A 14,672-nucleotide genomic window follows, 5' to 3' on the forward strand; every position below is an offset into this window, starting at 1 on the left:
TATGGGAAGCCTTCTTAGTAGAATGAAGGGAAAGTTCCCCTTTATCGTGTGGGACTGATATTATGCATTTTGGGGGAACTGGGTTTCAAAAATATTTCTTGGTTTTTAACTGCACTGAAAAGGTTAGATTGCCAGTACAAGGAGAATAACAAATATTGCCTAAAGTTCAGGGACAGTATCAGTATTTATATTTTTTTCATAAACATCCAGGCAGACTCATGGTGGGAGAGTGACTGGTGCCCTTTCCATACCTGCCTCAGCAGCTGCTGATGTTGGGACTTGCAGACCAGCCTTTCCTCATCCCTGATCACGACAGTAGCAAACGCCCCCACCTTTCATGGCCCTTACCTTGTGGAAACATTGTGAGGATCCCGTGAGATCATAGATGTGAATGCTTTGCAAACCTTACAGTGGGATGTGAAGGCTATTACTGTAAGGGTGGTTTGTAGTAGACACTGGAGGGATGGAGCTGGCGACCCTGGTCAGCTTGTCTGGCTAGGCTGTTCCTGAGGAGGGGGATGGGATCCCAAGGCCACAGCCCAAAGACGTGGGGCCATGGAACCAGATGACTGGCACAGCCAGGGCCCTGCTCTAAGTTATCTGGCCTTGGTGCTTTCTCATGAACAAGGGATAGCTTGGGGGCTTGGCTCCAGGAGGGGTCACTGTGGGACTGCCATCAGTACATGATTGCAGGGCATGATCACAGGAGGGAAATCATGAGACCACAGCCAGAGCTGGCGTTGAGGGCCCATGAATGCTTGCTTCCCCTGCAGCTGTTTCCTAGCTAGGCCCAGGGGGGAATCTCAGGGCCAGGTCACAGTCAGCCCCACCTATCTCAGTCAGCAGGGGCCCCAACTCAGGGCCCCCATAAGTACAATTTCAAGCATGATTTGCATGAAGGAATGCTCCAGCCTCTCAGGATGGGGTGGGGTGGGGACATAAGAGGGACTGGCAGGAGCCCAGCCCAAGCTCTGGGGCTCCAGGAAGCACAGCATGGACACCATGGCCTTGACTCCTGTCTTCATCCTGCTCACCCTCTGCAAAGGTTGGGGACAGACTGTCTGGGCTGTTGGGGAGAAGAAGGGCTGAGCTGGGCATGAAGCGGGAGGCCTTGGCAGTGCTGCTTCGGCCTCTGTTTCTGATCTGTGTGTCTGTGCTGTTGGTTTCAGGGAGCATTGCTCAGGCTGTGGTGACTCAGGAGCCATCTCTGACTGTGGTCCCAGGAGGAACAGTCACCATGACCTGTAGCTCCAGCAGTGGGGCAGTCACCTCTGGGCACTATCCTGGCTGGTTCCAGCAGAAATCTGGCCAGCCTTCCAGGCTACTCATCTATGATACCACCGAGACCCTTGAGAAGTCAGCGGTCTTTTCACAAGAAGTTTCAACTGTCTCTCCCTCTGCCTCCCTGCCAAAATCCACAGCTAAACAATTATCGTCAAATGGGTCAGCCAAACAGCAGCCCAGATGTTCACTCTTTCCCTGCATTTGTATGCTTTCTATGTGCAGAAATATATTTAAAACAATCTTTAGAAAAATTGTAATGTGTAGAGTCAAGCAAAACAGATATCATCATTGGCTATGTCCAAAAGTGTATGTGTTTCTGTATAAGTGTGTGTATGTAGACACACACACTGACACACATAAGTATAAAATTTTTCTTTACTCCCAGGTCTTTGCCTCTCAATCAGGAGATGGGCATCGCATGCCTTCATTTCTCCTCTGGAATTGTGATTGGTCATTAGGCCTCTCAGAGTTTCTTCATCTTCAAATCCTTTGTCTTTACCATATTGTTGTCACTGTATAAATGGTTCTCTTGGTTCTGCTTACTTCATTCTGCATCTGTTCATCCAAGTCTTCCTTCCCAGGTTTCTCTGAAATTGCCCCCCAGCCTTTGTGATTTCTTACAGCACAGGGTGCTGGGTAAGGGATGGCAGTGGGGGTAATGGTAATGCAGAGGGAGAGGAAGGCCTCCCCCCCCCATTTTTCTTCTGTATGGAGTCTCAGTATACCCTACTGAGAATGGAAGGCAGGCATGCCCACTGTTTAAGGAGAGCAAAGGGTAGGACCAGCCCAACTGAACAATACAGTCACATAAATATTAAGAAATAATAGATTTCAGGGAGGCTAGATGGCGCAGTGAGTTAAGTGCCAGCCCCAGAGTCAGGAGGACCAGAGTTCGGTTCTGGCCTCAGACACTTAACACCCACACAAAAAAACTAGCCTTGTGACCTAGGACAAGTTACTTAACCCCAATTGCCCTCCAAAAAGCAAAAAAAAAAAAGAAATAATAGATTTCTTTCCAGAAACTTGGTCAAACCCCCTTGGCAAGACTGGTGAGGTCCAGCACATGGCTGGCGGTCGTCCTTTGAGCCTGGAGAGGACCAATGTGACATTTCCCTGTCAGGGGCAGGTACATGTGCCCACCTGTGGCTGGGCAGACCAATAGGGTTCAGGAGGTTCTAATACACACACAGAGTCTCCCAATCGTTTCCTGGGTGCAGCCTTGATAGGGTACAAGGAGGTGGGCAAAGGGTGCTGAGTAGACACAGCTCACGGGCTTGTAGTTGTCTGCTAACCTTCTTTTGGAGGCCAGTTGTCCAAAATCATGGAAGGTGGGACTTACTTTGTCTTTGCACATATCTTCTGCTTTCGTGAGGTTCGAGAGGTCATAGGGATCCAAGAAAATCTCTAATCTTCCACCTTGCCTGTAACCAGGAAGTCCCCAGTCAGGTAACCGAGAGTACCTCAGCCTGAAGCCCTGTGCAGTCTGTAAATGTTCTCTCTCCCCTTTAATTCTCTGCTGCAGAAGCAACTGTCCGGGGAAGTTGATGAAGGGGGTCCTGGTGGTCAGGAAGCCTTGAGCCTGAAGCCTCCTTCCATCTGTAGCCCATCATGAAGAGCCACGTGGCTCTGGGCAAGCCACCTCATCTTTCCTCATCTGTAAAACAGGGATGAGTAAGCAGCCGCTTCAAGGGGTTGCTGCAAGGATGAAGCCAGTTCTTGCACACCCGGAACCATTCCAACCACAGAAATCCTTCCTATCTGTACTAATGTTCCCTGCCCATGCCCCAAGCCTCCTTGCCCTGGATTTCTGTTATCCTCTCTTGCTGGTTACTGAGGAATCCGTTCGGTCTTACAACTGTATAACAAAGTGATGATTCCCAGTGAAAAGAACGCTGAGACAGCCTGTGTCTGGCTACCCGGAATGAGGGGCTTATTGCCAGATCCCACAGTTTAAATACGCCTTTCATACCAGCAGGACATGCAGCGGAGGTCAATGAGGAGGCTGGGAGAAAAGAAATGCCGTAATTAGTGGAGCAGATTGACGTGGAGTTTTTGTTTTATGTCATAAGGTGAGGAGAAGGATAAGAGGGGCCTGACCACTCCTACCTCGCACCTACCTTGGTGTACCCTCTACCTGCTGCTGCTTGAGGGTGCTCAGGACTGAGGGGCACGAGGGTTAGGGAATCTGCTTCTGGAAGTGTGTGATGGTGCATGATGGAAGGCCTGGACCTCCACTCCTGAGCACGCACAGGGATTTGCCAGCTCCCCTTAACGCTCCTGCCTTCCCTCCATTGATTATTCCCAACTTGTCCTGTATGTGGACAATTTGTCCACAGCCTCCCTCAGAGAGTGAACACCTCAAAATCAGGGACTTTTGCCTCTCACTGAATCCCCGGTGCCCAGAACAGTGCTGGGACAGAGTAGGTACTTAGCACATATTTATCAGCTGGCTGAATAACTGCCCCTTTCTGGTCTGTTGACCTAGGGTTGAAGGAATAGACTTTTGACTGGTTGTGTCTAATACCCAGAGAGAATTTTCACTGTGGCTTCATGATGGGAGCCAGACCCACCGGTGTGAGGACAGGCTTAATGAATAAGCCAGCCAAGAGGGCAAGAACGACAGGCCCTATGCTAGGCGCCCCAGTTGGATCCTTGATGATCCGGTCAATGATTCCCCTTGGAGAGCTGGCCTTAGTTGTATAGGGGTAAAATGCATTACTTTGAATCTATTCCCCCCCTACCCCAGAATTTCTCCTCCTCTGGTTTCTCATCTCACTGCTAGCACCCAGATTGGCGGAACTGGAACACATCTGACGAGCCTGTTTTTAATACACTAACACATACGTTCTAAGAAAACATTTAAAAGAATGGACATTACCAAAATGGCAGTTTAAAAAGTGACTGTGCTTTTCTGTGAATGAGAGGAAGGCTGCGGACAGCACAGTGGGCTTTCCCTCCATCCCTATCATCATCACAAAATTGGCCACAACACAGAAAACAAGAGGCACCTGGTAGATGAGGGTAGTTACAGAACCTCACCTCCCCAAAAAGAGGCGAATCCATGCAAGGCAGCTTCCCCTGGCGCCTTGAGCGGTCACAGGCCAGTCCGTGGCTGACTCCTCTGGCTCTGCTGATATTCTTGGGGAGCCGTGAGGCTCATTGGTGCTCATCTCAGTGCAGGAAATAGATTCTCATGGGGATCCTGTTCTGGACTCTAACCTCCCCCATTAACCCCACCCCCATTCCCCTGTTCACACCCATTTTCCTCCCGCGTTGGGATTTTCACTCTTGTTAGAGGCAGCAACATGATGCAGGAGATGAAGCCCTGGACTTGGAGGCCAGAAGTTCACATCTGGATTCAATTGCTTGCTAGCTGTGGCCTTGAGCAAGACACTTTAACTTCCATTTCCCTCAGTTTGCTCAACTGTGAAATGGGGATAACACGTTGCAGGGCAATTGTGAGAATCAAAGGAGAAGTTTGGAAAGTGCCTGGCTCCTAGAAGGCCCTCTATATAAGCACAAGTTACTACCATTGCTGCTGGTGTTTTATTCTATATTCCAAGAGGCTGGAGTCAGGCTTGCTGATGGCACCTGGGGAGAGGTCCCAGCTGCAGCAAGACTGATAGTGCCTCCTGCTCACACCACCGAGACACGACAACTGCCTAAGACACCGAGTGACCCAGGAGGCATCTGAGCAGGGCTGCCCCGTGCACGGCCAGGAAACGGGAGCCACGGCTGGAGAGCAGACTTCTCTTTCTAATGTGACCTAGACATTAAGGAAACACTTGGAGCTCTTCCCTGAAAAGGACTTCGAGCCAGTGGAGAAAGAGATTCAAGACGTTGTTGGAGACGTGGGGAAGTCCTAGGGATTTCAGACCGTGACACTGCTCCTTTGGAGTTTATCTTGAAATTCTCACTTTGCAGTTTTGATTTAGTGAGTGTACATTCACTATTTCCTATCAGCAAGAGACAGCAAAGATTTGGGGCAGCCCTCACTGCCCAGTCCTGAGCTACTCCCCCTTCCTAATTCTAATTTTTGTCTTGGGGTTTTGGGGGGTTAAGTGACTTGCCCAAGGTCACATGGCTAATAAGTGTGTCTGAGGCTAGATTTGAACTCGGGTCCTCCTAACTTCAGGGCCAGCCCTCTAATTCTAATTTTTAAGGAGTTCTTTTCTTCCATAAGTTTTTGGACTCTTTTTTCCTAGTCGTTGACCTCCTTTAAGTAATCCACTTGCCTTTGTGGCCCTACTCACCTTTTTCTTCCTAATTTTTCCTCACCCTCTCTTATTGGATTTTGAAAGTCCTTTTTAAACTCTTCCCAGAACTCTTTTTGGGGTCGTGAGCATTTTGCTTCTTTCTTTGAGATACAAGTAGCTTTTTTAACTTCACTATCTTCTGAGTTTGAACCCAAATATTCTCTATCACCATAGTAATTATCTGTGGTTGGGCTCTTTCTCTTTATTAATTTTTATTTTATTTATTATTATTACAGCTTACTTCTTGTCTGTGGACTTTGTTAAAGTTGGGCTCTAGTCTCAGACTTCAGGTTTTTGCTGCTGTTGTTTTCTGAGCTCAGATACTCCTCTTCTGCCCCTGAGCCACGACCAGTCCCTCCCAGCTCCCCTCTCTGCCCTGGAACCTCTGCCAGGTACTCTTTCAGTGCCGGCAGCCAGCAGGGTCTCTGCCTTCTGTGACCACAATCCCTGGGTCTCCTCCTTCCCACCCACAATCCAGGGCCAATGTAGGTCAGTGCACCAGCAGAGGGCCCTGCAATCTTTCTTTGATTAGCTCTCTGCCCCCAAACTGTCTTGGCTTAGGCCAGACACAGCTCAAGCAGCTGCTTGTTACTTGTTGATGAGGTGCCCTGGGAGGTGGGGTCTTTCCTAACACCCTCCCAAGGTGTTTTAGGTAAACTACTTTACCCCGATTTTAAATGATTTCTGCTGCTCAGAGCTCACTCTGAGGCATGACTTTATATTGTTTGGGGACAAATTGAGGAGAGCAAAGTATTTCCCTGCCTTGTCTTCCCTCCTAAGCTCCTCAAAAAGAGGTCCAGGCAGCCTGGGCAACCTAACAATTAAACATGGATGCACTGGTCTCAGAACAGAAAAGGTTACCCAGTGAGGGTACTGGTCATCTGATATGTGTGAATTTCAGGCAATAAGATGGTGGTATTGATGACAAAATGGTCTTATTTGAAATGGAAATAATTGAAAAGGCATAGCCAAGTATAGGAAGAATGGCATCGATCATGGATTGTAGAGGATCATGGCCAGAGGGGCTCTGACCCTGCTGGCTGAATAAGACCTTGATAACCAGGCCAGATCAGTTCCCCATCCCCCAGGAAGGCTCAGAGATATGGGCTTCTCATCCCCATGAGGAGTTCGGTAAGGCTCCTGGCTGGGGAGCAAGGACGCTCACAGTGTTCTCAGGGAAAAGTAGCATAATATAGCATTATAGTATTAACTAGAAGCCTTGGGACAACTTTGTCCTGTTCTAGGGAGGTTTAGGGAGGTTTGGAACGTCCTGCCGGGTACTCACACCCTGATCACAAGAACAGAGTGCACGGCCCTCATGTAAGAGGTGAATGGGGGCTAGGACAGTGGCGTAATCCCAAAGACAGTGGCTTAGGATGACTGCGCAGTTTTACACTTTATATACTGGACTCTATGCTGAATAAAGTTGACTCAGTTTTCCACCATCCTGGAGCCCATCTCATTTATGATTGTCAGCCTCTGGGTAGGTAATCTTTTTATCTCTCTTTTCACCTGACGTTTCCTTCTCAGTTCTGCTGCTGCCCAACGGGGCTCCTCTCTACCACTGTCTCAGACTCTGCCACAGAAGGGCAGGGGTCCCTGTGTGGGCTTGGCTCCCCACAATGGATTATGTGACTATAGCAGCAGCAGCAATAGCCAGCATTTACATAGCACTTTAAGGTTTGAAATGCGTGTTGCAGGTTTCATTTTATTTTAACAGACCTGGGATCCTGCTGCACTTTAAGGACCAGGGCACCTTCTTATCTGCCCTGTGACTGAAACCTCTCATCTCTCACCTCCCCCACAGATTTGGAGCTCTTTGAGAGCATGGGCTAGCTTATCTCACTCTCTGAACTCAGGTCTTCCTGACACCAGGCTCAGTGTTCTATCTACTATGCCAGCTAGCTGCCCTCGGTAGGTGGATAAGATAGGTTAATTCCCTTAGTCCTGAGGATATTTAGACAGACTTTGTGGCTTGCCCAGGGTCAGAGAACTAGTGAGTGTCTGGAATAGGATTTTAAATTGAGTTTTCTGGACTTCAGATCAGGTGGCTGACACTAATAATGGCACCTATGTCTTGGACAAGTCCTGGGGCCCAAATGGAAAAAGAGTAATCAGAACAAAACCTGGATTATGAAGGAAACTGAATATTGTTCTCAAGAATACCGCTTTGTCTGATACGTAAAGCTGTCTTTTCCCATCAGTTTCCTTAAATTAGAACAGTATAGCTTGGAACTGAAGGTGGCCATGGTCTCCAAGAAAGCAGAACTTGCCCAAGACCCAAAGGGTCATTGACAGAGAGATGATGATGGTGGGTTTTGTTAGGCAACAGAGCTTGGTCATTGACACTTCATCTAAAAGAAATATGACAAAAGAAATGTGAAGTTGGACAGCCATCACTACATGCTTCAGGACAAACTTGTCCTTGGTCAGGGCCAGTCTAAGGGACCAGGAGTCAGGCTCTGAAGGGTGCTCATTGCAGCCAACAGTCTTCCTGAAGTCACCCCCAAATGTCTGCCCCATGGAATCACATTGGTAGGTGCTGCTCAATGAAGGATAGTACCTTTATCATCTAGTCCTGAGAAATGACCCTTGTTCCTCTCATTGACTCCTAGCCAAGCTGATCCGTAATTCACCACATTATACCTGACTCGTCTCCACAGGGGCCTTTATCCTCGCCTTATCCCTACTGGGTACTTGGACTCTGACCCTAGAACTTCTAAGGTTTGGGAAGGCAGGTTTGGCCTTCCTTTGCCCACATTGAAGCATCTTCCAGCCTGGCTGCTGCCTCACTCCCATCATCAGCTCTCCTCTATAGAGGCAGGCTATCACCTCCCATTAGAAGTTCCTTGAGGGGAGGGACCATTGCTTTTTTTGTGCTTATTCCCACAGTGCTTGACATATGACTAACACAAAAAACACAATGGACACTAAATAAAAGCTTTTTCTCTGGCCCTGAGTGGGATAGAACCTTGGGGCACATGGCAGAAATCCAAGCTCCAAACATTTCACAGAATGATCTCCCTGACTTCCTTATAGTTCTTGGTGCCTAGTTCATGTGGTACCACCATGCCAATCAACTATAACTTTTTTTTTCCTTTTTGGAGGGCAGGGCATTGGGGTTAAGTGACTTGCCCAAGGTCACACAGCCAGTAAGTGTTAAGTGTCTGAGGTCAAATTTGAACTCAGGTCCTCCTAACTCCTGGTACTCTATTTATTGTGCCACCTAGCCACCCCAATGATAACTTCTAAAAGATAGCTCCACATACCATCTCCTACCTTTTCCAGAGTAAACCCCTTAGGAATCTGAAGACATTTCCCAGAAATAATACTGTTGTCCCTGTGGCAATAATTGTGCCTTATATGTGGGGGCTTTCAGGATGAACCTGTCCCTCCAGAGAGACAGTACAGCACCTCTTCCAGTTGGTAGCCAGAAACCACTTCCCTTGGAGAATTGTGGCAGACAGAATGTGTGCAGTCACCTGGACAACCAGCCATGGCCAAGTCATGACAAAGAGATGGGTGCGATGGGCTTCTGAAGAGGATCCTGCCTTCTGAAGTGGCTCCTACTTGGACAAACAGCTTGTGGGCTACTCTTGACTCATCTGGGGAAACAAAGTCAGGGAGTCATCCTTTTTAGGGGCAATGCACCAGAAGAGGCAAGAATCCCTGGAACTTTTAAAGAATCAAGGCCAGTTGCACAGCATGAAGCTTCCTGGCATCCTAAGCAAAGATTTGTGGTTCTCGAGAGAACATCTGGCAAGCCTCAGAGCAGAGCTGTCCATTCCGAGTTACCGTGAGCTTCAGGTAAGAAGTGAAAAGGGCTGTTCAATGACTGTGACCAGAAATCTTCGCGGTGTGGAGTTTGGCACTATCATTGCCTCCATAGAACTTCTGCTCCCCTGCCTGGTCCTCACTGCCGTCCCATGAGTTTGTGCTTTCCCAACTGCCTCTTCCCACCAGGCTTCGGATGCCTGCTCTCAGGAGGATGCTGACTCATCTACCCTCCAAGGGCTTCCCAAGGTCCTTGTGCCTCATCATCTTCCTCTCAGCCCCCACCACCAGAATTTGTAGGCCTTTGCATCAGCCCTTAACTGAACCCTTGTTTACGCTTGTCTATTCCCATTTGAATTCAGACTCTTAAAGAGCAGAGACTGTCACTTTGCCATTGATATCTCTAGCGCCTTGCACATTGTAAGCCCTTGAAGGCTTTATTTTGTGGCCTCTGTTTCCTCAGAAAAGATACCAAAGTAAAAGGCAAGATGTTTCCTGGTGCCCAGCAGCCAGATTTTAAGGAACAGAGTTTACTTTTTTTTTCAACGAGATATCTACTATTACCCTTCTACTACCTGACATAGAAATGCCACCAAAACCGCCCTGTGAAAACTAATTACGTAAGAGACCTCAGCCCTGGGTTATAAAAGCGCTTAGGAGGTTAACTTCCCCAAGCCTAGCCCTCAGCAGAGCAGTGGCTGCCAGGAGACTATCCGCCTTCTAGTTTCCAAATCCAGGTATTGGATTAGCAGAAACTAGCAGCGCGATATCAATTTGATTTCTCCAGTGAAAATTGTTACAGATTTCATTGTTATTTCCTTATCTAATTTCCATCTTGTCAGAAATAAAGCTCTCTGAGGGAATCTAATATTTCAAAGCCTGGGACTTAGAGTCTGATCCTTGAAAACAGACCCAAGTACAACACACTAACTCTGCCCTTTCGTCAGTTGGGCTAAGGGTTTCTATTGCTGCTGTTTGTCCTTCCTTCTCAAAGAGACCCATGTGGTTGGTACGAGGACATCTTGAGGGAGCCACAGTGATACTCAAGATCTCAGTAGGGGACAAGCAGGACATTTCTCTCCTACTTTCAACTTCATGTTGTCTCTTTGTCTCTCTGTCTGTCTCTCTCCCTCCTTCCCTTTCTCCTCCTCCTTCAACCTACAAACTGAATATCTATGCCAATTTTTATGAGCTCCGGATCAGTGAAGTAGAGAGATGGCACTGGGTTCTCTCTCTTCTTTCTTTTACATAAGTCAGCCTAGATTTCCCACTCAGGATTCTGTTGGTAAAATGCACTAACCTAAAACACAATTGTTTGTTTTGTTTTATAAAGAAAACTGGCAAACTTGTCTTCAGCTTAATAAATGTAACAAGGCTGATTCATATTCGTTTCTATTCTGACACAATTGCTGAGCCTGGCAAAGCCACTTCCCAAGAGTCTCAGGGGACCTGTCTAGGACACAGCGTGCCAGCTCAAGCAGTCAGCACCTGGCAGCATGATCTGAACCCAGATCTGATAAAAACTCAAGAACCATGAATGCAGGAGTCAAAGTGCTGAAGAACTTTGGGTTTGCAAGTTGGCTCACCTCACTGAGGTTTCAGAGTAAAACCAAGCAAAGTCAAGTCTGGAGAACCCAGAAAATTAACAAGAAAATCGTAATGCATAACGGAGACTGAACAAGCCCACCAGCGCTGGGCAGCTCTATCTGTCAGTAACAACCTCCTTATTTCAGAGCTCTGTCAAGGGAAGGTTATTTCCATTATGGAAATCATGAGATTGATTATAAAAATTTGGGACCAAGAAAATTCTTTTTTTTTCCTTTTGGAGGGCAATTGGGGTTAAGAACTTGCTCAAGGTTACAGGCCAGTTATTTCTGGGTGTGGTGCTAAGTATCTGAGCCCGGATTGCATCCCAGGTCTCCCGACTCTATGGGGGGCTCTTACTCACAAGCCACCTGGCCACCCCCAAGAAAATTCTTGTCAGGGCTCATTGAAATGAATGCTTATGATGATAAGATTTATTCAAAGGGGTAAAAATTTCAGTTATTGTTAGCTCATCATAAGTCATTTCCTCCCCCACCATGGGAAGATGTTCCAATTCCTGGTCCCCTCCTGTTGCTGAAGATATTTGTAAGTATGTTAATACTTCGGCCAGCGTAGTTGGTGGGCTATCGAGCCATGAGAATAACAAGACAGGGGTGCAATCAATAATCTGTTTATTACAGGACCATTTCATACAGAGCCAAAGATGCAAGGAGCTCACAGAGTTTGTATGCCCCCCCCAATAGAAGGTCTATGTGACCCAAAAGAATGCAGAATATGTGCAAGTGATGAGGTATGGGCTCTGGGAGCCCCCTCCAGCTCTCCTTGAATCCTTGAGGTACAGGCTCTGGGAACCTCCCTAGGACTCTTGATTAAATCATCCCATTTGATGAGGCAGGTCTGTTGCTAGACTTCCCACCCTTCCATAAAAGAAGGCTTTCTAGAGCAGCCCTCTTCAATGGCTCTTCAAACTCTGAGGGGCTTCTGGTAACAGTGGTTTGGGATCACACACTCCCTCCAGCCTCTCTTCTCTGGGTTTGACTTTGACTGTGCTCCTTCAACCTCTTTCAATAGCATTGAAACTCTAGATCTCATGCTAACTAGGTGCCCTACCCCCAAACAAGTATTTGAGATGCACCCCCCACCCTGCTCTAGACTGTGTGTTTGTTTTTTACATTTACTCCAGAATGATTGCATCCAACATTAAAAGAGAGAAACCATTTAGACCCAAGTAATTCCGAATGAAAAGCACCTGGGTCCTAATTCTGTCTCTCAGCAAAGCAGCTGGAGAGATCATAGTGAAGTCTGGAGCTGCTAAATCTCTGCTTTCTCCTTTGTGAAATCAAAGCTAAGCACCCCTGCTAGAACCTTCCAGCGGTCACAGTCAGGTTAGATAAAAGTGCCGGTTGTAGTAGCCAAAAGCACCATGGTCATCCAGTCCGACCGAGCACCAAAAGGGATTTGGATTGCTCGAGTGAGAGCTAGAGAGAATAGCTGGGAATATATGCGTCCCACAGTGAAGGTGCACCAAGCTGTAGTCATTTGCTGTTGGGAGAACTCCTTCCCACCCATACTTTTCTTCAGGCCTTCAGATTCCTAGCACCCTTTCATCAGCTATCCCAACGGACAGAAAGTGTGGGGTAGTAGTACATTCTTTACAAATGAGCAATTGGAGATTTGAGAAATAACCTTCAATGGCAACATTGGGGCTCTCAAGATTTACATTTCAAAGTTGTTGTTTTTTTTTTTTAAAGTCAATGTTTCCTTTGTCATTTTGAACTGAAAGTGAGAAAACAAATGTGTGCCCTGGAAAGCTGACCTGTAGCAAAGGACTCTTTCCTGCTCACCTACTGTGTGTGAGGCCCCACACTGGCAATGCCTCAGTCTGGATTTCAAACCAGGACTCCCTCCCCCAAACCCCAACACATCCCCTGGAAATTAAATGGTTGTTTATTGGAAAGAAAATGAAAAAAAATTGTAGGAAAAAGCAAAAACACATTTTTTAAAAATTGAAACCACTTCACAGGACTTGAAAGAAAGAAAAATCTTAAGCAACTATTTCTGAAAGAAAAGGAAGAAGAAAAAAATGACGAAGAAAAGATATTTTTTCCTTGGTCAACTCTTCACCCAGAAAATAGGGCACAAGGCTAACTCCTGTCCTACAACCAGGAGCTGGTCCACCTTTCTCTTACCTGGTGGAGAAGAGGATTTGAAAGGAGGAAGCTTGAAACCTGCTCACCAGGATCTGCTGACTCAGTAAAACAGCCTTCTCAGCCTAAACCCTCAGGCAGCCCCTCCCCCTCTGCCACCTGCAGTAGCTGAGTAGGGTGGGTGGAGATAGCAGGGGAGGGAATGGGCATCACCTGTGGACAATATGCAGAACTTTTTTTTTTAACTAAAAAAAAAAATTCCTTCCATACTATAAATAGAGCCTGTAGACAGTTCAAGCCTCCTGGATCCTTGCTTTGCTGCGGTAGGGGGATCAGGTAGCTCAATGAAATAGAGTTTTGGCCTCAAGGGTTGCCCAAGACAGGTCATAGTGGAGAGCTCTGCCAGAAGGTGACCCCCTGGAGAAGGAGATAGCAAACCGTGCACCAACGGACAGAAAGTGTGGGGTTGTAGTACATTCTTTACAAATGAGCAATTGGAGATTTGAGAAATAACCTTCAATGGCAACATTGGGGCTCTCAAGATTTACATTTCAAAGTTGTTGTTTTTTTTTTTTAAAGTCAATGTTTCCTTTGTCATTTTGAACTGAAAGTGAGAAAACAAATGTGTGCCCTGGAAAGCTGACCTGTAGCAAAGGACTCTTTCCTGCTCACCTACTGTGTGTGAGGCTTTATAAATTTAGCTCTATTAAACTGCTAAAAGAGATGAGAACAGAAGATGTGGTCCATGGGGCTCTAACTGAATGAATGACAAGCTCATTCACGCTCTCTTAGAAAGGAGTGGCTCTTGAAGGTGAGTTTCTTAGTAAATATTGAAAAAGAGAGGGTGGGAGCTTGGCTCTCTGGTGGCTGCAGTGGGACTGATGGTCCTGGGCCCAACTTTGGGGAGCTAAGCCAGGCAGCTCAGTGGGCTGGGAGGAGAGGGGGCTCTCCCTAGTTTGGGCTGACTTGGGGGATATGGGGGGGGTCGTCTCTTCCCTTCCCTTCTCTCTCCCATTTTTAGGGAAGTGAAATGAGGGATTTAGAGTGAGAAAGAAAAGTACCCCCCAAGTGTAGTCATCAGATGGTCCCCTTTAGAAGGAATGCTAGAACAGGACTGGGGCGTATGTGCCCAGTAGCTTTCTGGAGGGTGGGTGAAATGACCCAAGAACACAAACGTCTGACTGAAGTCACACTGCTTGTTAGAAGAAATGGCATTCGTTGCAATCAGGGTTTAAATGAAGGTTAGATTGAGAATGGCAGTGTCTATGGGGACTTGGATCATGTTCATATTCTGAGATTAGACTTCAAGGTGGGAGGGCTGTACCCTGAATAACTCGAGCAAGACCCAAGTAACAATTTTAGAATGGACCTTTTATTAAACGCCATGTTGGCTGAGCAGGGAGTCCACATGGCCCAACAGTTAGGTATTACATAAGTAGTGATTGGTCTGTACACACCTTGAAATTCCCCCACCTGACCCAGAAGCCTGCCCACCTCTGTGAAGGTGAGCTGACTGGGGGAGGGCGCAGACCCAGTGGGGGAGGGCGGAGCTGACCCGGCAGTCTTCTCACTTACCTGAGGGGGGGAGGGGGGCATGTGGAAAACCAGGTACCACACGAGGGGCCTGAGAACAGGTGTGGTTACTTTCCAGAACCAGAAGTCTTCA

General features: G+C 47.3%; 1 gene segment (V, D, J or C); it reads left to right on the forward strand.

Moving 5' to 3' along the window:
* The first annotated feature begins 993 nt into the window (after positions 1–993).
* On the forward strand, positions 994–2,896 carry LOC138167728 (immunoglobulin lambda variable 7-46-like). The segment is given in 3 exon segments: positions 994–1,045; positions 1,170–1,363; positions 2,807–2,896. Coding segments are annotated over 3 exon segments (336 nt in total).
* Positions 2,897–14,672: the final 11,776 nt, after the last annotated feature.

The sequence above is a fragment of the Petaurus breviceps genome, unplaced genomic scaffold (assembly GCF_028583685.1).
Source record: "Petaurus breviceps papuanus isolate PSGF00001 unplaced genomic scaffold, PetGlider_PUasm1.0 287, whole genome shotgun sequence".
In the NCBI taxonomy this organism is placed as follows: Eukaryota; Metazoa; Chordata; class Mammalia; order Diprotodontia; family Petauridae; genus Petaurus; species Petaurus breviceps.